The 22,448-nt window shown below is 59.5% G+C and overlaps 2 protein-coding genes across 3 annotated transcripts; both read right to left on the minus strand.

The window, feature by feature from the left end:
- Nucleotides 1-1,342: 1,342 nt before the first annotated feature.
- Nucleotides 1,343-3,978, minus strand: LOC128830312 (protein SCO2 homolog, mitochondrial). 2 transcript variants are annotated; one of them, XM_054016127.1, is made up of 2 exons: nt 3,877-3,978; nt 1,343-2,390 (listed from the first exon to the last, which is right to left on the minus strand). In XM_054016127.1, the coding sequence occupies exon 2, from the start codon at nt 2,377-2,379 to the stop codon at nt 1,390-1,392; it is 990 nt and encodes a 329-aa protein (XP_053872102.1). In that variant the 5' UTR covers nt 2,380-2,390; nt 3,877-3,978; the 3' UTR covers nt 1,343-1,389. The 2 variants fall into 2 exon arrangements, with proteins under 2 accessions (XP_053872102.1, XP_053872101.1); XM_054016126.1 differs by lacking the exon at nt 3,877-3,978 and adding an exon at nt 2,625-2,738.
- A 1,388-nt stretch (nt 3,979-5,366) lies between these two features.
- Nucleotides 5,367-13,093, minus strand: TYMP (thymidine phosphorylase). Its single transcript, XM_054016130.1, has 9 exons — nt 12,498-13,093; nt 10,719-10,921; nt 10,240-10,338; nt 9,698-9,827; nt 8,980-9,098; nt 8,265-8,427; nt 6,725-6,955; nt 6,306-6,446; nt 5,367-5,616 (listed from the first exon to the last, which is right to left on the minus strand). Exons 1-9 carry the CDS (start codon nt 12,637-12,639, stop codon nt 5,402-5,404), a joined length of 1,443 nt encoding a protein of 480 aa, XP_053872105.1. The 5' UTR covers nt 12,640-13,093; the 3' UTR covers nt 5,367-5,401.
- Nucleotides 13,094-22,448: the final 9,355 nt, after the last annotated feature.

Consider the following 22,448-nt stretch of genomic DNA (forward strand, 5'->3'; position numbering starts at 1 on the left):
CAAGTTGAACAGTCCTAGTCTTTCTAAAAAAGAACAGGAGTACTTGTGGCACCTTAGAGACTAACAAATTTATTAGAGCATAAGCTTTCGTGGACTACAGCCCACTTCTTCGGATGCAGTCCACGAAAGCTTATGCTCTAATAAATTTGTTAGTCTCTAAGGTGCCACAAGTACTCCTGTTCTTCTTTTTGCGGCTACAGACTAACACGGCTGCTACTCTGAAACTAGTCTTTCTAATCTCCCCTCATATGGAAGCTGTTCCAGTCCTCCAACCATTTTTGTTGCCCTTCCCTGTACCGTTTCCTGTTGTAATCGAGCTTTGTTGAGAGGGGGCAACCAGTGTTCCAAGTACGGGCGGGGGCACCATGGATTGAGTGTGGGGCGCATGCTGCTCTGCCTCTCTTCTTCCCCCCAGCGTGACTGCGCAGGCTCCACAAGGTGCTGCCTGAGCCTGCCGTGGGGTGGTGGGGGAGCCGCTGGACATGCCTGGCCTGGGACCTGCCCCAAACTGGCCTGGTGTCCTTTGGGCCTTTTGCTGGTGGAAGGAGCTGAGTCCTTTAATCGGTGGCATTAGAGGCCCCAGGTTGTGGATTCGACAGCAGGAGACCTGGCTCCCCAGGCTGGGCTGAGCCCCACAGACCAGCCAGCTCCTCCCAGGAGACTTGGGGGGAAATACTCACCCCCCCTGCCCCCCTTAAATATCCACCCAGGATGGCTTTGAATAATCTTTAGGTTCCGTGCAGCCTCCACCTCTCCCCACCACCCTGCCTGCAGCTTCCAGCCCATGGCGCTGCATCCAGCCAACCCCCCCAATGTACGGCACAGCCGCTCTGCTGCTGCCAGCGCTCCATCATCCACAACCACTCAGGCGCCCCCCACGTCGTTCTCTTTTCTAGGAGACTCGGGGAGTTTGGCTGCTCTGCCCGTGCTAGGGGTTAATGGCAGCACCGCAAGCTGGGCTGGGAGCTGCAGAGCAGCAACTGGGTCTGATGGTGACAGGCCTGGTCGAGCCAGTTTAGAGAACAGCACTCATGGTGCAGCTTAGGGGGGATCCGCCCTAGCTGGCCCAGGAGGGACCAAGCCCCTGTGGCTGTGTGGGGTGTGTGTGTGTGTGTCCCGCCCACCTGGTGCAGGAGACAAGCCCCTGTGGCTGAGGGGGAAGGGGTACTGGCCACCAGGCCCAGGAAGAACCAAGCCCCTGTGGCTGTAGGAAAAGGGGCCCTGGCCACTGGGTCCAGAGGGAGCTGGGCCCCTGCAGTTGCAGAAGGCCCCTCCCGCTGCCTGTTTCACAAGGCTCAGCACGGAGCAGCAGTGCTAGGCTACGGAAAGGAGATCAGGCCCCATCGTTCTGCTCCGGCTGCAAGCCGGGCGTTTATTGTCGTGTGGCGCTCAGCTGAAGAGCGTCTGGTAGGTCTCCATGTGCCCCCTGATGTTCTGGACGATCTGCGCCTCACTCTTGCTCCGGTTGTAGTAGTCCAGGAAGAGCCCGTCGGGGCTGAGCAGGTAGATGATCACCGTGTGGTCGACGATGTAGTCCTCGTCCTCGTCCCTGGGCCCGGCGCTGTAGTACACGCGATAGGCCTTGCCGGCCTCCCGCACGTGCTCCGGGCTGCCCGTCAGCCCCATCAGGCGCGGGTGGAACTCCCTCACGTACTTGGCCACAGCGGCCACGTCGTCCCGCTCGGGGTCCACAGTGATGAAGACGGGCTGCACCCGGGGCAGCTGGGGCTCCTGGTCCAGCAGCTGCACCACCTGGCTCATCTTCTCCAGCTCCTCGGGGCAGATGTCTGGGCAGTGGGTGAAGCCGAAGTAGAGCAGCACCCACTGCCCCAAGAAATCGGCCTTGGAGCGGGGCTGCCCGGTGTGGTCCACCAGGTGGAAGTCCCCCTGGCCGATGGCCACCTTCTTCAGGTCCTCGATGCGCTGCAGCTTCTGCTGCCGTTCCTTTTCAGAGCGGAGGTGGAGCCACGTGCCCAGGGCTGCCCCCCCAAAGAGGCAGGTGATGAGTAGCCGAGTCCTCAGCTGTAGCCGTGTGCCGGAGCCGCCGCTTGACGGGGCCCCCTGGGAGAACGGTCTCCTGGTGACCCTGTTCCAGGAAAGGGTCTGTGCTGCCCACCTCTGCTGCTGGGGCCCTGCTGCTACACCTGGGAACCACTTTGCAGGCTTGGTGTATCCGCTACTACCAACTTCCCAGGCTTTTAAGCAGGGTGACGGCCAGACTGTTTTATGGGCTGTCGACACGAGCCACCTGGCGCAGCCGGCTGGAGGGCGTCTCTGGGCACGTTCCCGGAAAGCCCAGGATCTCCCCTGGAGGCTGAGCTGCTGGGCAGCGCATGGAGCCAAGGGCCAGCGGCTCCGGAGCGGGAGGGTCTGAAACATCCTGGGCAAAGCTGAAAGGATGAAAAAGAGCCTCAGGTAACTAGTGTTTTGAGGCTGGGCTCATCCGTCACGTTCTGCAAGGCGGGAATTGGGGGCGGCCTGCACGCCAGCCCTGGGAGATTGTGGGAAGCCAGGACATAGAGCAGATGTGGGAGAAACAACTGAGTCTAGACCCTCATGGCAGGCGGAGGCTGGTAACGCTGGAGCTCAGGCCAAAGGCTCCTGGACCATGGGGGGATCCTCACCTCCCACGGCTCTGTGGATGGACCAGGCTCCTGCCTTCCAGCCACGCCCCTCCCATTGCAGCCCTGGGCTCCCCACAGTGCTGCTGATGCCCCGCAGCCCCCTGGTATCCTCGCTCCGGGTCCCCCCCGCTCTGCTGGTGCCCCTCGCTCCCAACCCCCATCCCTCTGCTATCCCCACCCCAGGCTCCCTCCCCCAGCTCTGCCAATGCCCCTCACTCCCGCCCCCCATCCCCCTGCTATCCCCGCCCCACGCTCCCCCCACTCTGCTGGTGTCCCTCACTCCCAACCCCCATCCCTCTGCTAGCCCCGCCCCCCGCTCTGCTGGTGCCCCTCACTCCCGCCCCCCATCCCCCTGCTATCCCCGCCCCACGCTCCCCCCACTCTGCCAATGCCCCTCACTCCTGCCCCCCATCCCCCTGCTATCCCCGCCCCACGCTCCCCCCACTCTGCCAATGCCCCTCACTCCCGCCCCCCATCCCCCTGCTATCCCCGCCCCACGCTCCCCCCACTCTGCTGGTGTCCCTCACTCCCAACCCCCATCCCTCTGCTAGCCCCGCCCCCCGCTCTGCTGGTGCCCCTCGCTCCCGCCCCCCATCCCCCTGCTATCCCCGCCCCCCGCTCCCCCCACTCTGCCAATGCCCCTCACTCCTGCCCCCCATCCCCCTGCTATCCCCGCCCCCCGCTCTGCTGGTGCCCCTCGCTCCCGCCCCCCATCCCCCTGCTATCCCCGCCCCCCACTCTGCCAATGCCCCTCACTCCTGCCCCCCATCCCCCTGCTATCCCCGCCCCCCGCTCGCCCCGCTCTGCCAATGCCCCTCACTCCTGCCCCCCATCCCCCTGCTATCCCCGCCCCCCGCTCCCCCCGCTCTGCCAATGCCCCTCACTCCTGCCCCCCATCCCCCTGCTATCCCCGCCCCCCGCTCCCCCCGCTCTGCCAATGCCCCTCACTCCTGCCCCCCATCCCCCTGCTATCCCCGCCCCCCGCTCCCCCCGCTCTGCCAATGCCCCTCACTCCTGCCCCCCATCCCCCTGCTATCCCCGCCCCCCGCTCCCCCCGCTCTGCCAATGCCCCTCACTCCTGCCCCCCATCCCCCTGCTATCCCCGCCCCACGCTCCCCCCACTCTGCCAATGCCCCTCACTCCTGCCCCCCATCCCCCTGCTATCCCCGCCCCACGCTCCCCCCACTCTGCTGGTGCCCCTCACTCCCGACCCGCAGCCCCCGCAAACCCAACACTAGGGTCCCCCTCCCACCTGGTGTGAGCGCCGCGGTCTCTCCTCATCAGCAGATTCGCTCCGAACGCGCGCGTGTGCGGGACGCGCCCAAACGAGGAAGTGCCGTGACGAATCCGCCAACGCCAACGCGCACACACCGGGCCCCGCTCAACGCATGCGCAGTTGTACAGCCCGCCCGCGCTCTGGGCTCCGCGGCTGATGTGCGATTCCCGTCTGCCGGCAGCAGGGGGCGTTGCCCGCACAGCGCTGGGCGCGCGTGACTGCCACCTGCCGGCGGGACGCGGGGCTGCTGCCGCGGTACAGCAGGCGGGGGGGCTGCGGGGGCCGGGCCGCTGGCACAGAAACGGGCAAGACCCTCGTCTGCAGGGAGCCCCCCCACTGGGGGTGTCCCCCTCCCCCCACGGAGCCCCCCACTGGGGGTGTCCCTCCTCCCCCCCAGCGCCCCCCAATTGGGGGTGTCGCCCCTCCCCCCCCCAGCGCCCCCCAATTGGGGGTGTCCCCATTTCCCCACAGAACCCCCATCTGGGGGTGTCCCCCCTCCTGCAGAGCCCTCTACTGGGGGTGTCCCCCTCCCCCCACGGATTCCCCCATTTGGGGGTGTCCCCCTCCCCCCCAGCACCGCCCAATTGGGGGTGTCCCCATTTCCCCACAGAGCCCTCTACTGGGGGTGTCCCCCTCCCCCCACGGATTCCCCCATTTGGGGGTGTCCCCCTCCCCCCCAGCACCGCCCAATTGGGGGTGTCCCCATTTCCCCACAGAACCCCTATCTGGGGGTGTCCCCCCCCATGGAGCCCCCATCTGGGGGTGTCTCCCCTCCCCGCTGGAGATGCCCCCAGTGCCCCTCATAGCCCCCCCGCTGGGGATGCCCCCCTCCTGGATCCCCCCAATTACGGGTGCCCGTCACCCAAGGCCGCTGTGTCCCGCAGGCAGGACAGGAGGGCTGTGAGATGCGCTGGAAGACAAGGGTTGCAATCATGGCGGGACCTCCCTCTGCCAGCAGGGATCCAGCCCCGGCCTGTGACCCATAGTCGAGGGGCCTGGGGTGGGCCCTTACTGCGCTGGCGCCGCCCGTCTGGGCCGGTGAACACCCCAGCGCAGGCGGCACGCGGCGGAGGAAGGCGTCGAACAGAGCCGCCAACGGAAGCTGCTTTGTCCCCGTGGGCAGCCCGGCAGCGAGCGGCAGCCCGACATGAGCGGCCTGCCTGAGTCGTGGTGGCAAGGCGGACGCCCGAGGGTGCCCGCGACAGAGTCTGGGCACCCTCGTTCTGGGTCGTTCTAGGGGGCAGCACCCCTAGAGCCAAGTCTCCGGCCCAGCCCAAACCTCCTGGCTACAGTGCAGCAGAGGGTGAGGGACTGGCTGTGACCTCAAATCATCACTGCGGGTAGCAGAGCAAGACACTTTATTGCTCAGTGGTTAGCGCTGGCAGGGGCTGGCATTGGGGTGAAGGGTGATGGCAAGTTGCAGTGTCCAGGCGGCAGAGGGTCCCTGGGGGCAGCGTCTGCATGGGACTGTGGGGAGCCAGCTGGCAGGGGACCCCTCCCTTCAGGCAGAGCAGAGCAGTGCCTGGCTGCTCCCCAAGCCCTGCTCCCCTGTCACCTCCTCCAGTGACCAGCTGCCCTGTGGCAGGATGATCTCTGCGACCTTGCAGCTGGGCGCGAAGGGCTCCGAGTCTGCCAGGACCAGCGCCCCCTGCAGGGTGCGTCTCTGATCGTTGCTCAGCTCCGGGGTGTCGTAGTGAATCCGGATCCAGGGTGAACCTACGGAAACGGAGGGCGGGGGCTGAGACACTTGTCACCCCTGCTGGGTCTGGGGAAGGACAGCACTGGGAGGGAGCGGGGCTCTTGGGGTGCATCTGCCGGGGCTGGGATGGGCAGCAAGGGCCTCGTTCCCTGGGCAGAGATGGGATCAAAACAGGAAGCAGCTGGTTCCTAACCCAAGAGACGGGGGGCAGGAGCTTCCCAGGTCGTCTTAGGGTGTCAGGAGTCATGGGCAGGCCTGGCCGGGGCTCCCTAAGTGTGCACCAGTCCCTCCACCTGCTCTAATCCCATCCACCCCATTTGCAGTTTGGTGTGGGTGTAGTGCCAGGTGTCTCCTCCCTCCCCAAGCCAGTGCCAGGCCCCAGCCCAGGGGCCCTCAGTCCAGAAGTGCCATCTACACCCAGGCAAAGGGAACCCAAGGGAGCCCCCAGGCTCTGTACCACTGAACTGGCAGTGCAGAATAACTGGATTATGCCAGGCAAAGGGGATGGGTGCCCCAGAGCAGGTCAGATACTGCGGGAATGGGCAGTGGAATAAAACCCTAAGATAGACAGAAGGTCCAAGGGACTGGCTGGTCCTGGCTGGAGTCTGGCCCCAGGAGCAGACCCCAGGGCAGGCAGCGCAGAGCAGGTGGGTGGGTGGAGAGCCCGGCAAGCAGACGCCCTGGGCGGGGTGCGCTTGGCTCTTACCTTTAGCCACGCGCTGCCCCACCGTCACCAGCAGCTCGGCCCCCACGTGGTGGTTGATTGGCTGCCCCTTCTGGGTGCGGCCGGCTCCCAGCTCATGCAGCACCTGGGCGATGGGCAGGGCCTCGACCCTCTGCACTGTGCCTAGGGAGAAGGGCGGAGACAGGTCAGCAGTTACGGAGCTCGCGAGCCGGGTCTGGGGTCACAGGCGTGGGGATGGGGGGGGGGAGCTTGGAGACATTGGGGTGCAGAAGGCAGCACAACCTGCCTCCCCCACTGTCCCTTGCGGTCAGGGCGGGGGGCACTAGCCTGTGCCCCTCTCCCCAGCACCAGCTCCTTTGGTTCCTATTGCGGTGGGGGGCAGAGAGCAGCTCCCCCTGTAGGCTGGGGCTGCCCCACCCTCGTTCCCCACCCCTGCTTACCGTCCTGGGCCGCGGGCAGCTCCTCCTGGCCACGAGCCCGGCCGAGCACCTGGTAGCGCTGCTCCTCTGTCCCTGTGCACAGGGCCTGGGCCACGCCGGCCTCCACCCCCTGGGCCTGCAGCATGGCCTGGAACTTCCCCAGGGCCGAGCCATCAGCCAGCGAGGCTGCGATGCGGGCGGCGCCCTGCCCCACCGAGCCGGCCTTCCCGCACTGCCACAGCAGAGAGCCCCCTGCGCCGGGAGAGATGGGCTGGGGTCTCACTCCTGCACATGGAGACCCCCCCCCCCCGCAGCCCCCTCCCACCCCTCTGCCCCAAGGTGCTGCTCTCGTCCCGTCGTCCCCGGCACAGCCCCCCAGCAAGCCTGGTATGTGGCAGCCCCAGGCTTGCCCCTGGGCCCCATTCCACCCAGTCACCCAGCTGTGACGGCGTGCCCAATGGCCCAGAGCCGCTCTCAGCTACTGGCCTCTGCCCCCACTTCTCCTCATGCTCTCAGTCCGGGGGCGGGATATGACTGTAGCCAAGCCAGGGGCAGGAGGGTACAAAGGGCTGGCACTAGGAGGTGGCAGCTCTGTGTGGACGTTCATTCGTGTGAGTCCACGTCGGCTCCTCACACTGCCCGCACGGCTCTCCCTGACCCTCCACCTGCCCTGGGTGTGGGACACGGGCTGGGGGCTGCTTGGGCCCCCCGCACCGCGGGCGGTGGAGGGTCTGCCGTGGCTCCCCACAGCTGCCCGTCCGGCTCTTATCATGGCTGGGCTGCGGCTCCGAGGCCCCCCCCGCCCCGAGTCGGAGCCCGGTCGGGGAGAGCTGCACCGCGGGACAGATGTGCAGGCAGTTGGGGGCGGGCAGGGGGCTGCTTTCGTCTCCACCTTTTGGGAGGGCTCTGGCACCCAGCCTGCAGCCAGGGACTCTGGGCGGCTGGAGCCAGTGCTCGCGCTGCCCGCCTGACCTTCTGGGGCTGGGGCCGCTGGGGGCCGCGCTCACCTGCCCGCCTGACCTTCGGGGGCTGGGGCCGCTGGGGGCCGCGCTCCACTGCCCGCCTGACCTTCGGGGGCTGGGGCCGCTGGGGGCCGCGCTCACCTGTCTGCCTGACCTTCGGGGGCTGGGGCCGCTGGGGGCCGTGCTCACCTGCCTGCCTGACCTTCAGGGGCTGGGGCCGCTGGGGGCTGTGCTCACCTGCCTGCCTGACCTTCGGGGGCTGGGGCCGCTGGGGGCTGTGCTCACCTGCCTGACTGACCTTCGGGGGCTGGGGCCGCTGGGGGCCGCGCTCAACTGCCCGCCTGCTTGGCAGTTCGGGGCTGAGGGGAGTGGGGAGCACTCAGGTGGCCCGGGGCTGGTGGTGGGGGGCCTATCTGGGCTCTGGCAGGGGAATGGGGGTGGGAGGTGCGGGGCCCTGGGCAGAGGGGGCAGTCCAGCTGGGGGCTAGCCTCCTCAAGCCCCCGTTCACCCGCCGCCCATACTCATCGCTGTCCAGGGATAGCATTAACCCTTGGGCAGCTCTTGTCCCCCCAGCGCTGCCATTCTGGAGCTCCCCACACCTAGTGTGGTGACCAGGTGATGCAGATCCGCTGGCCCCTGGCCCTCCAGGCACTGCAGGGCCTCCAGCACCTCCAGGGAGTGGCCCACGCGCTGCCCCAGGGGCCCGTCCATCCTGCTGAGCATGGCCACCGTGCAGATCCCCAGCCGGCTGCCCACCGACACCTGCAGGGACGAGAGGGAGGGCAGTGAGTGTTTGCGACAGCTGGGCCTGGGGACAGGATCCTGGTGTCCCCCTGGGGGACGAGGGGCAGCTCCCACCCTGCGTCACCATCTCACAGGGGCTGCAGACCGTGGTGTTGGCTCATGGTCCCAGCACCCCTCCCTTCCTGCCCGGCCCCACCTGGCCTCCCGCTCTGGAGGCAGGGTGCCGTCCTACTGCACATGGCAGACGGCTCCCCGGGAAGAACACAGACCTTCCTCTGGGGGTTGTCTTGGAGTGACAGGCACGTCCCAGCTCCCCTCGTGCCAGGGCACAGGCTGCCCGCCCCTGTGGTACAAGCATGGGAACTGGGCACTGCTCCCGGTGTCAGGGACCTGCGGGAGGCGTCTAGCCCCGTAGGGAGAGGGCAGGGGAGGCCAGTCAGCACAGGGATGATGTGGGGACAGGAGGCCTCTGCAGGCAGAGTAGGGAGGGACCAGGCCACTCGGGGCTCCTGGGGTGGGTGGGGATGGCTGTGCCCCCTCCCCCAGGGTTGTCGTGTCTGGGCCGCTCACCAGGCTCTGGGCCAGGGTCCGGGCGCTGTCCAGGCTGGTGTAGAGGGCAGCGCTGCCGAACTTCACGTCCAGCACCAGGGCCGAGACCTTCTCTGCTGCCTTCTTGCTCAGAATGGAAGCTGCAGGGCCAGGGGGAGCCGGCTCAGAGATGGGGAGTCCTGGGCATCTCCCTTGCTGGGGCGGGGCGCTGCTGGCACAGCGCAGCTCCTGTCGGAGGGATCCCGCGGGCAAGGCTGGGCCCTGTGCCAGGAGCCCGCTGCTCCGGGGACTGCTGCAACGCCCTGCCTTGATTTCTGCTCCCCCAAATCCCTGGCACCCTCCTCTGGCCGACCCACTGCTGGGCAGCGATGCCACGCACGGCACAAGGAGTGAGCTCCTCGCTCTGAGCCAGCCCAAGGGGAAGGAGGTCACACCGGGGCTGATGGAGGCTGGACTTTGGGGTGAGAGGTCAGCTCTCTTCTCTCCGAACATGGCAGCCTTCTGGGTCCCCCAGGGCCCTCACCATTCCCAGCCCCCCTCCCCGGATCTCAGACATCGCTGACCGGGTGCAGAGCGCTGGCTCCCACTGCCCCTTGCGGGCTCTTCTACCCCAAGGGGGCAGCCTCAGTGTGGATTCCAGGGACACCTGCCCCCTCGGTGCCACCCCACTTTCCTCCACCCCCTGCCATGGCCCCGGGGAGGCAGCCAGGCAGCGGCGCGGGGACAGCTGCCGTGGTACCTGTGATGAGGGGCAGGCTGTCGATGGTGGCCGTGACGTCCCGCAGGGCATAGAGCACCTTGTCCGCCGGGACCAGCTCCTCGCTTTGCCCCACGATGCAGCACCCAACCTGTTCCAGGATGCACCTCATCTGCAGGAGCGGGGAGGGGCCGTCAGTGTGTGACCCCATGTGCCCCCCAGAGCCAGGTGCAGCCAGTTACCCCAGCAGGGCCCTGGCTTGTGCCAGGAGGTGAGCAGAGCCCGGCCGCCCGCCCCCGGTGATGGGCAGAGGCACCGGGTGCAGGATGTCCAGCTGTCTGAGGCTCGGTGAGAAACCTGGACGAGGGGAGCGCCAAGGCACTGATTGGCTCTCCCCCGGCTCAGGTCTCCCCCTGCCTCCATCAGATGCCCCTTTCATGCGCTGAGCCCCTATGGGCTTGCTCTGTGCCCCCTCCCATTGTTCCAGAGGCAGGGGGCACTGGATTGGGGGCAGCACAATACCAGGCAGGCCCTCGGGTCTCCCTCCCCTGGCACCGACCCAGCCCCTGCGGCGGCCCCCTCACCTGCTCGGGGCTCTGAGAGACGTTGAACCCCGGCACGGACTCCAGCTTGTCCAGCGTGCCCCCGGTATGGCCCAGTCCCCGGCCACTGATCATGGGCACCTGGCAGGGAAGGAGAAGGCCACAGGTCCTGGTGAGAAGCAGCTGGGCAGGACAGATGTGGAGGGATGATCCCCTTGGTGCCGAAGGGAACCCACACCGGGCAGAGACTCTGGCAGGGCCCCCATCTCTGCTGGCAGCCGCGCAATGGCAGACCCAGGCCAGCAGCAGGGCACCTGGGTGTACCCACTATCATGCTGCCAGCCCCGCCTGCTGGGAGACACAGGCCTCTCCTGGTTCCCAGCACACCCGCCTTCATCTCCGCCCTTCCAGGCATGGCTATGAGGTAGGGGACCCGGGCAGGCGCTTGGGGTCTCCGTGAACACCCAGGCCCCACTCAGACCTCTGCCCAGGGAGCAGAGACTGCCGGGCCTGGCACTCACCTTACAGCCGCAGGCAGCCAGGGCCGGGGCCAGGGGCAGGCTGACCTTGTCTCCCACGCCCCCCGTGGAATGTTTGTCGACCAGGAGCCTCTGCCAGCTGTCGGGCCACTCCAGGACCCTTCCCGACACCGCCATCTCCCGGGTCAGAGTCAGCATCTCGTCCGGATCCATGCCCCGCAGCCGGATGGCCATCAGCATGGCCCCTGGGGGACAGAGCCAGGGCTGAGTACCAGGGGATGGTGGCAGAGCTCCGGGGGATGGGCAGTACCATGCTGGAGCCAGCACTGGTGGGGGCTGGGCAGGGTGTGACAGTCCAGAGTCCCACAGCTCTGGGAATGGGCAGGCTGGGGTGTGTTGTGGGGAGGGGATGGGCGGGAGCCGCAGCCCTTGGGGTGGGCTCTCCCTACCCACCCCACCCTGCCCCCACCCAGGGGAGCAATTAACTCCAGGCACTTTGAGACCTCCTGCCCTGGACAGAAGCGGCCAATCCCTGGGTCGGGGCCAAAGCAGAGGGGGCTCCCCTAGGATCCATACCCAGCTCGGCCTGGGAGCTCATTTCTCAGCTCAGAGTGTAGATAAATCTCTGATAATTTTCATATGACTTTACATTGTGCCTCTTCATATAACCTTGTGGTGGGTCTACCCACGTGTGACCTCTGTTTTCATGGGACTTTGTATCAAAGCCTCATTTAGAAACTTTGCATTGCCCTTGGTATAATATTATAGCCCCTAAGGATAGAATAAGATAGAAGAAACATTTCTTTTTGCTAGCAGTAGAACAAGAGCTCTCCCCCCCCACTCTTAATCAATTGCCCTGTTGAATGAATGAGGTGTGGATGAGCAAGGCATGGAAGGCAGCACCTCCAGACAGCCTCAACTGTTGGAGGGGCTGGGAGCCAGACCCAAGGACAATAAAACGTGTCAAGTGGGCTCATTAAAGACAAGCAGACATATCGAAGGCCTCGGGGGTTAGAAGCAAGCACCTTCTTTTGGAAACACCCTCTTTGCAGCATTGGGACAACACTCAAAAGAAAGCAGCACAAAGGACCAATGAACACAGACACAGAGTTTGAATCTGGTATAGATTTGCATAAGAGGAAAGCTGCTATAAAAGTGCGGTGTCTTGCAGAGGACCCCGGGTCTCGTCTTGTCAACATGGGAGCATCGATGCGGATCGGCAGAAGCCCGGCTCCACCCCCTCCCCCATCTAATTCACCTGGCCAGTGAAGTTAAGGGGAGCAACTAATTGGTAACAACAAGACGGAGTGTGTTTGTGTGTGTGTGTGAGTGTAAGTGTAATATATTATATGCATATAATACAGTGTTAATAAATACATGTATTACTAATAAATGTGGCGTTTTGTCTTATTCCCCCTGAAAAGATCCTGTGCAGTACTTTAAGTACAACAAGAGCAGAGATCCTCAGAGGTCCTCACCCCCCCGGGAACTGGGACAAGCAAGGTCACCACCAGGTGTGCTGTCCCCTGGGTCCCCCATCTCCCCAGGACCTAACCCATTCCCCATCCCGCCAGGGACCCGCCTGCCCCCTGGGTCCCCCATCTCCCCAGGACTTAACCTGTTCCCCATCCTGCCAGGGAGCCGCCTGCCCCCTGGGTCCCCCATCTCCCCAGGACCTAACCCGTTCCCCATCCCGCCAGGGACCTGCCTGCCCCCTGGGTCCCCCATCTCCCCGGGACCTAACCCCTGTCCCCCATCCCTCCTGGGACCCGCCCCCACCAAGGTACCCCGGGTGGGCTCTGGGTGCCCGGCCCATCTCACCCATCTGCCCCTCCTGGAGCCCCCCACGGGTCACGGCCCGGACGAAATGGCGAATCTCCTCATCCCGCAGCTTCTCCCCGTCCCGCTTCTTGCGGATCAGCGCCGGGAAGCTGTTGCCCGAGCCGGGGCCGGTCCGGTCCATGAGGCTGGGCACTGCGGGGACAGAGCCGGGGCATGGGCAGCAGGCGGGGGCTGCGGAGGGCACTGCCCGGCCCCGCGGGGCGCTCAGCGGAGAGACCCCGGGCAGGGACCTGGATCCCCCTCGCTGGGATATGGGCGGACACGTCCCGGGGCGGGTCTCCAGGCGCAGCCCCCGGGGAACCCACCTGTGCCTCTCCCCCCAGGACCAGCCCTGGCTGGACGGCCCTCGCTGCCCCGGGCCGGGAGAGGCGTGTTGGGAAACTCCCCTGAGCCTCTGCCAATCAGGGCTGAGAGTCACCCTGGGGACACAGGGGTTGGACCTGCTGCTCCGGAGATCAGTCCTTCGGGAGGGTTTAAGGACCACGAGGGCACCCTGCAACCACGGTTCAAATCCCAGGGCACACAAAGGACCAAGGCCCCTCTCCCTTATAGGTGCGGTTTGCCCCGATGCCCGGGGCCAGCGTTCCACGGCAGTGCCATGCACTGGGCCCTCTCCCCTCTCAGCTGGGCTGTGGGTACTGTCTGGGGGGGAAGGGTGCCTGGAAATCCCCATTCATCCAACCCAGTCTCCTGGCTCCCTTCCCAGAGGATGCCTGCAAGCCAGGGTGCTGTCTTTGTTTGTCTTTGTTTGTGTGGGGACAGGAGGGCTGCGCCCTGTCTGAAGTCCAAGGGTAAGTTAGACGTTAATTTTTTCTCTCCCTCTGGGCTCCAGGCTGGTCAGGTGACCTACACCTGGCCTTGTGAGGCCCATTTGGGCAGCTCCTGGCCTCAGTGCAGCCCAGGTCACGGCTCCATTGAGGGCATGCAAGGACAGTGCTAGCTTAATGCCATCAGCCAGTGCTGACTGGGCAGAAATCCACCAGCCTGGGCTCTCTGTAATCAGCTGTGGACCTTCCATCTCTCTCCCGGTACTTATATGGCCCGGCCACCGTAGCTCAAAGCTCCTCACCCTTGTTACTGGATTTATGGCCCCAACGCTCCTGTGCGGGAGGGCAGTGCTGTGGTCCCCATGTTACAGAGGGGAACTGAGGCACTAGGAGACAAAAGGCCATGGCCAAGGTCACACAAGGAGTCTGCAGGGAGTCAGCTTAGATCCTCAGAGTCTCTGTTCAGTGCCTGCACATGGAGACCATCCTTCCTGAGCTCTAGACAGAGGGGCCCATTGCACTGGGACGGGACCTGAGGGAGGACTCAGGGAGGACATAAATTGCGGGCTGAGTTGCACAGAATCGGCCAAGATTCAACCTAAGCCCAGCTCAGCGTGGGGAGGTGACATCCCGCTGAGCCGGGCTCCTGCTGAGAGTGGCGGATGCCGTAACGTACTGCGAGTGTGGTTATTAGATGTGTGCATGCGTGTTTACTGTACCCAGTCACCAGGGGGCAGCTGATGCACAGGGGCGCTTGGGCTGGGCTGGGGTGGAATTGGCTTTGCTTTGCGTTTCCTTCAGTCACATGGCACGCACTCAGGGCCAGCCACCAACCCGCAGTTTACCTCTGCAGCAACAAGCAGGGGTGAGCTCTGCCTGGGTGAGACGGCGTAGCTGTCTCCATGGCAGCAGCTGAAGCAAATCCTCTGTCTAGACCAAGCCTTAGAGGTTGGCCAAGTGTCATGGATTCCCTGTGGGTTTGGGTGGGTTGCCTGCTCGGCACCCATGGAGTCAGCCCGTTTGAGTTCTGTACTGTGCAGCTGCCAGTCAGGGATGTTCCATCACGTCGTCATCTCAGTTTGTCACCTGGAGCTAATTACGGCTCCTGGAGAACAAAGCGTTTGCTGCTCGGGGTGAGGGAGCACCAGGACTTGGAAGTGCTGGTCTGTGCATTGGTGGGCAGCGGGACTCGGCCCAGTTCTGCTTGGCAGCTGTCATTGCTGGTCTTGATTGTCACGGGGTGTTCCACTCGCCGCTTGTCTGGTGCCCCCTCCTGGTCACTCTGGGGATTAGCTCTCGAGGTCGACGCCCCTTCCCGTGCTCGCATGCCGTCACACTGCCTCTCTCCCAGGTCTGCAGCAATTCTCTCGTCCCAGGACCCGCAGCGTCCTCTTCGTGACTCCGCCCTCCATTTGTCATTCCCCCTTCTGGGATATATCAAAGTCTTTCCTTCAGCAGTCTTAGGTAGTCTTCCCATTCACTCCTTAGGTGCCACTCCCTCAGCAGCTGGCAGGGGGACCCGGACTTGCCCTCTCTCCCAGTTCCAGACCAGGGATCCTCAGGCCAGCAGTTCTGGGCTTCATTCTCCCAGCCCTCACTGCTCCTTCCTTGGCCTGCTTCCTACAACTCCTGGTTCCCCTCCTTTCTCTGGGTGAACCACCCCCAACCCGCCTCCCTCTTTTCAGGGAGTGGCTGCCTTTTCCCAGCAGCCCTCCCTGTCTGTTGCCAACTTCCTGGTTTTATAGGCCCTGCCTAGTCCTGCACAGCTGAAACGGCTTGCAATCAATCAATTCCCTGCTCCCTGGCTCTTGATCCAGGTGCAGCCTGTGGGGTTAATAGGCCTACCAGTGCTGTGTGGTGGGGACACCCCATCACATTGACTCCTGACGTGATCATGGAGGATCTGTAGTTTTGGGTAAAATATAATTTATCTGCCAAGCGTGCTTATAGAAATAATAATAGGAAGTAGGAGAATAGCAATACTTGGGTTGTAACCTTTGCTATAGTAACCACGAAAGGGCTGGTACACCACAAGTTAGAGGGAGTTTGGGTTTTTTTTTGCAAGTTGGTAACTAAGCAGTAAGACTGCAATAATGTATAGGAATTATTAAGATATTGGGGAAGTTATTTAAAAACAAAAAACCACCATACTATGAATGCAGTATGGATAGCTGCTAGCATGCTATGGCTAAGATGTTGTAAAATATAACAGTCTATATTGTTTGGTATCTGTGTTATAAATTGTCAAATCTAATCTCAGCCAAGTAACATGGCATTGGGATAAATATTCAATTTATCACCCCAAGAGGGAGCGAGTGTTGACTCTGGACTGATCTTGAGACAGCTGTCTTGGATCAACCCGTGATGGATAAGCTAATTGGCCTGGGCTTGTGGATTAGAGGTAGATTCAGCTCATGGTAATTAAAGCTGTTGCAAAAGGACCACATTCTGCACCATGTAGTCTGAGGTGGTCGGAGTGGTTTGTGCAATGAAAGTTTGGAGTGCACCATGAGTGAATATTTGAATTGTGTTCTTTTTGGGTTCGGCTTGGCTCTGCAATGCCCTGACACATTCGTCATTCTGGTATTTTCGAGGATTCACCTAGTTAAATGGTTCGCCCTCAAGTATGCTACTCTGTTATTTATGTGGGTGTTTTAGTCTCTTGTTCTAGTGGACCCCTTTATGTTTGCAGGGTAAAATAAATGTATCTCCAAAACAACAGAGCTAATTTAGTAGCCAGAAAGGGAGTGGGATGCAAACAGGCTCTCACATGTTTGTGAGCCAGCCTGTGACTCCCATCTGCTTTCTTCAGTTAAGGGAAGTCAAACGATTTAGTCCCTGATATAAAGGCCTATACAAGTTGTGGCACGCCCAACGGTGACGCAAGCGTGGGGCAGATTGTTAAAAACCAGGGCACAAACCCCAAGTTAGTTGTTCATTCAAAACTGAGATTTTCATCAACCAACTGCTCCGAGTGCCAACTCCGCAGGCACTTTAACAGCCTTAACACAAAATCACAGCCCGTCCCCTTGGGCACGCTGGCTGTCTTGTCACCCAGGTGAGTGAATCTCTGTGATGACCCCTTACGCCAAGAACCACAGCAATATTCAGGTTACTCCTAATCCCAAAGGACCAGGCAAAATAACCAGAGAGTTATTCACAAGGTTAAAGCAAGCATAGGCCAGGTCTACACTATAAACATATATGGGTATAACTACGTGGCTCAGGGGTGTGAAATATCCAGACCCCTGAGCGACGCAGTTATACCGACCTAACCCGCACTGTAGACAGCGCTAGGCGATGGGAGAGCTTCGCCCGTTGACATAGCTACCGCCTCTCAGGGAGGTGATTTAACTATGCCAATGGGAGAAGCTCTCCTGTCGGTGTGGTATTGAAACATCTTCACTAAAGCTGCAGGGCTATACATGAAGACAAGCCCATAGACACATGAATGAGTTACAGCCTTAGGTTTCAGAAGGTCATATAGGCTTCTATAACCAGCAAGCTCTATTTGTCCTTTAGGGCTAACCCAGGCCAAGCAACTGGGGATCTCTTGCTTATGCCTAGAAACACCCCCCGTCCCCAATGAATCCAAGCAGCTTAGAGATACCTAGTTCCTTTGGATTGGGGTTTTTAGCTCCCTCCTTCCCTGTGCTCTGAGCTGCAAACTCAGCTGCTGGGAGTCCCCTTGCCTGACTCATCTTCAGTGAGAGGACAGCAGAACAATAAGAGTCTTTAGTCCTGTTTGATGCGGATTGTTTCTTAATCCAAATGTGGGGAGTTTCCACTTGTCAGATCCAACCTGAGCCCATCTGGTATCGATGGGTCTCCTCTTTCAGGAGGGGCATAACAGTTTCTGTAGAAGAGCAGCTCTTCACCACTTCCCTCTCCTGTATGGTGATTCATACAATCCCAGAGGCTCACCCTCCACCCGCTCAAATATTACATTCCAATACGGAACATAGAGATTAATGCTGGCAGCAGCTCACAAGCATTCAATAGAGTGTAACTGCTAAACATTTTCTTATAATTGTAATATCTATTTGATCAATATTAATCCACAGGTGAGCCAGATTGACTCCAGCTATGTATCTGCTAGTGTCCAGCTGAGACATGGGGATCTTGGCCTGAGCTGGCCCCTGGCCTGCCAGCATCACAAAAGGAAAATACAAATATTGGAAATATAATTCAGCAGTTAAAACTCTGAATGTTGGTGTTACCTTCACAATTTAGGGCTCCCTGCCCTCCCTGGGCCTACGGTTTAATGTCCCTCTACCTGTTGGTGGGACCTTTTCCCAGTGAAAGAGCCTTTACCCAATAATATCCTTAACTAGTATTTATTAACAATTAATCAACAGAATACACTCGCGAAGCACACAATGCTCACCACTTCCGACAAAGCAGACTAAGTTCTCCCGATGGTCAGTTGGAATAGGATTGTCTGGGGTCCCAGCTTCTGTACGGAATGATGGTGCAGGGTGTTGAGTTCTGGCAGGTTTGATCTTGGGCTGTGTCCCGAAGTAAGATTCCAAAGAACTTCCTTTTGGAACGCAGTTTATATAATTAAACTTAGATTCTGCTTATCTGTACCTTAACCAATCATTTTTACTAAAGTATTACGAAACAATTCTTTAACCAATCCTAGCACATTATGAGACAATTCTTTAACTAGTCCTAGCACATTACCCCCCTACATACAAGAATACATTCAAATATTTTGAAGCCAGTTGCACAACAGACAGAAACAATTAAAGACCAGATCAAAACAATGAGAGGTAAAACAAAAGGGAAGTATAGCTTTCCCAGCTGAAACTGCGGCTAAGTGGTTCTGCCAGACAGAGTGTTATCTTGCAAAGTTTTCCTTTAAACATCTTAGGGCTTGGCTATACCAGGGCCGCCCAGAGGATTCAGGGGGCCTGGGGTCTTCGGCGGCGGGAGTCCTTCCGCTCCGGGTCTTTGGGGCACTTCGGCGGTGGGTCCCGGAGCGAGTGAAGGACCCGCTGTCGAATTGCCGCTGAAGACCCGGAGCGGAAGACACTCCGGGTCTTTGGCAGCGGGTCCTTCACTCGCTCCGGGTGTGTTCGGTGGCACTGAAGGACCTGCCGCCGAAAACTCTCATGGGAGCCCCTGCAGGCCCCGGGGAAAATTGCCCCACTTGCCCCCCCTCTGGGCGGCCCTGGGCTATACTTGCAAGTTAGAGCTCATTAAAGCAGCCCCAGACGGCCTAACTCATGATGTGTCCACGCTGGCAAGGCACGTAGAGCGCCCAGACTCCACGGCTGGAGTGCTCCTGGTAATCTACCTCCACGAGAAGCATAACGCTTGCTGCACCCCAGCTGGAGTGTCGCGGCGCCAGTGTGGACGCCCTGGTCTATTAATGCACTCTGATCGGCCTCCAGAAGTGTCCCACAATGCCTGTTCTAGCCACTCTGGTCATCACTTTGAACTCTACTGCCCTGCCCTCAGTAGAAATCATGGCCTCCTTGTGCACAGATGGGGACTCCAGTCTCGCCCGATCAAACAATGAAACTATAAACTTTCTACGCTATTGATGTTTATTAATAATCCCCCAAGTATATTATTTATCAGGTATCACAAGTTCTTTGCCAAGGTGGGCTCCACAGAAGGGATCGTGGGTCTGGCGGGATTTGTGAGTGATATATATTTATTCAATTAAACTCTTACTTAAAAACCATGTGATTCTACTCATCAGTATATTACCAAACAAGAGAAAGCCCCACACAGAGCCACTGCTTTTAACCAATCCGGGAGCATGGCATACTTACAACATGCAAAAAGAACAGGAGTACTTGTGGCACCTTAGAGACTAACAAATTTATTAGAGCATAAACTTTCGTGGGCTACAGCCCACTTCTTCGGATGCATATAGAATGGAACATATATTGAGGAGATATATATACACACATACAGAGAGCATGAACAGGTGGGAGTTGTCTTACCAACTCTGAGAGGCCAATTAAGTAAGAGAAAAAAAACAACAAAACCTTTTGAAGTGATAATCAAGATAGCCCAGTACAGACAGTTTGATAAGAAGTGTGAGATCTCCCCTTGTAAGTATTCTCACACTTCTTGTCAAATTGTCGGTACTATCTTGATTATCACTTCAAAGGTTTTTTTTCTCTTAGGGTATGTCTACACTACGGGATTAATCCGAATTTAGATAATTCGGATTTGAGAAACAGGTTGTATAAAGTCGAAATGAGTGCGGCCACACTAGCACAGTAATTCGGTGGTGTGCGTCCAAGTACCGGGGCTAGCGTCGATTTCTGCACCGTTGCACTGTGGGTAGCAATTCCATAGCTATCCCATAGTTCCCGCAGTCTCCTGCGCCCATTGGGATTGTGGGTTAAGATCCCAGTGCCTGATGGGACAAAAAACATCGTCGCAGGTGGTTCTGGGTACAGCCTCACTTCCTCCCTCCCTCCCTCCCTGCATGAAAGCAACGGACGGCAGACAACCATTTTCGCGCCTTTTTTCCTGGGTGGGTGAACACTGCAGACTCCATACCACGGCAAGCATGGAGCCCGCTGAGGTCAAGACAGCACTCATGAATATTGCAAACACCTCGCGCGTTCTTGTGGAGTTTATGCTCAGCCAGGACCAGAGAAACGAGGCGAGGAGGCAGCGGCGGTGGCAGCATGATGAGGACATGGACACGGACACGGACACAGAATTCAGTGAAACCACAGGCCCCGGTGCTTTGGAGATCATGTTGTTAATGGGGCAGATTCTATCCATGGAACGCCGATTCTGGGCAAGGGAAACAAGCACAGACTGGTGGGACCGCATAGTGTTGCAGGTCTGGGACGATTCCCAGTGGCTGCGGAACTTTCGCATGCGTAAGGGCACTTTCATGGAACTTTGTGACTTGCTTTCCCCTGCCCTGAAATGCCAGAATACCAAGATGAGAGCAGCCCTCACAGTTGAGAAGCGCGTGGCGATAGCCCTGTGGAAGCTTGCAACGCCAGACAGCTACCGGTCAGTCGGGAATCAATTTGGAGTGGGCAAATCTACGGTGGGGGCTGCTGTGATGCAAGTAGCCAAAGCAATCACTCAGGTGCTGCTACGAAAGTTAGTGACTCTGGGAAATGTGCAGGCTATAGTGGATGGTTTTGCTGCAATGGGATTCCCTAACTGTGGTGGGGCAATAGACGGAACCCATATCCCTATCTTGGCACCGGAGCACCAAGCCACCGAGTACATAAACCGCAAGGGGTACTTTTCAATGGTGCTGCAAGCACTTGTGGATCACAAGGGACGTTTCACCAACATCAACGCGGGCTGGGCGGGAAGGGTTCATGACGCTCGCGTCTTCAGGAACACTACTCTGTTTAAAGGGCTGCAGCAAGGGACTTACTTTCCGGACCAGAAAATAACCGTTGGGGATGTTGAAATGCCCATAGTTATTCTTGGGGACCCAGCCTACCCCTTAATGCCATGGCTTATGAAGCCATACACAGGCAGCCTGGACAGGAGTCAGGAGCTGTTTAACTACAGGCTAAGCAAGTGCAGAATGGTGGTAGAATGTGCATTTGGCCGTTTAAAAGGTCGCTGGCGTTCATTATTGACTCGCTCTGACCTCAGCCAAAGAAATCTCCCCATTGTTATTTCTGCTTGCTGTGTGCTCCACAATCTCTGTGAAAGTAAGGGGGAGACCTTTATGGCGGGGTGGGAGGCTGAGGCAAATCGCCTGGCTGCTGATTACGCGCAGCCAGACACCAGGGCGATTAGAAGATCACACCATGAAGCGCTGTGCATCAGAGAAGCTTTGAAAACCAGTTTCATGGCTGGCCAGGCTACCGTGTGAAATATCTGTTTGTTTCTCCTTCATGAAAACCCTCCCCCTTTACTGACTGATTTTCTGTAAGGAACCCACCCTGCCCCTTCCCCCAGCTTTCTTTCAAACCAAATAAAGTCACTATCATTTAAAAATCATTTATTCTTTATTAATAGATTAGAAAAAGAGGGAGGGAACCCGGGTGGTATTTGGGAGGAGGATTGCTGGGAAGGAAAAAGCCACAAAGAAAAGGTTAAAAAAATGACAGCCTTTTGCTTGGGCTGTCTACTGGGGTGGAATGGGAAGGTGTACGGAGCCTCCCCCCCCGCGTTCTTACACGTCTGGGTGAGGAGGATACGGAACATGGGGAGGGGGGAGGGTGGAACAGGGGCTGAAGCGGCAGTCTGTTTTCCAGCAGCCGTTCCTGAACCTCCACCAGACGCCGGAGCAGCCCCAGCGTTGCATCCTTCATCCTCTGGTCTTCCTGCCGCCATCTCTCATCTCGATCGTCTCTCCTCTCCTCACGTTGGTCCCTCCTCTCCTCACGTTGGTCCCTCCTCTCCTCACGTTCACTGACTTCTTTCCTATACTTTGAAACTGTTTCCTTCCACTCATTCAGATGAGCTCTGTCACTCCTGCTGGATTGCATAATTTCAGAAAACATGTCCTCCCGCGTCTTCTTCTTACGACGCCTTATCTGTGATAACCTTCGGGATGGAGGAGGGAGGCTTGAGGAATTTGCAGCTGCTGTAGGGAGGGGAAAAAAGAGAGAATTGTTTTAAAAGCTACATTTTGCAGAACAATGCTTATACTCTTTCACGGTGACCAACACTGTTCACATTACATAGCACATGTGATTTCTGTGCAAGGTCGCATTTTGCCTCTTAATGCTGAGTGCCTGTGGCTTTGCTGCTAGAGATCACAGGTCTGGGCAACAGAATTCGGCTTGCATGCGGCCATGGTAAGCCATTGTTTTACAGCTTCTGCACCCTCCTTTCCCACATACCAAGCATAGCCTGTAGAGTGCTGCAGAAGCCTGGCCAATCTCAGCCAGTTGGGGGGGGGGCAGTGTGGGGGGGCTTGTCTGGGCCCCTTCAGGCAAGTAGAGTGCTGCGGTTTTTCTGTTAACATTCAGCAGCACCAGAAAACAAACTAACCCCCCCCCCGCCATGAATTCTCTGGGATGATCACGGTACCCCTCCCCCCACCGCATGGCTGGTATCAGGGAAGATCCCTGCAGGCACCAAACTACCCCCCCCCCCCGCCGCCGACCCCCCCCCTCGCCATGAATTCTCTGGGATGATCACGGTACCCTCCCCCCACCGCGTGGCTGGTAACAGGGAAGAACCCTGCTAGCCAAACGCG

Source organism: Malaclemys terrapin, chromosome 1 (assembly GCF_027887155.1).
Source record: "Malaclemys terrapin pileata isolate rMalTer1 chromosome 1, rMalTer1.hap1, whole genome shotgun sequence".
Lineage (NCBI taxonomy): Eukaryota > Metazoa > Chordata > Testudines > Emydidae > Malaclemys > Malaclemys terrapin.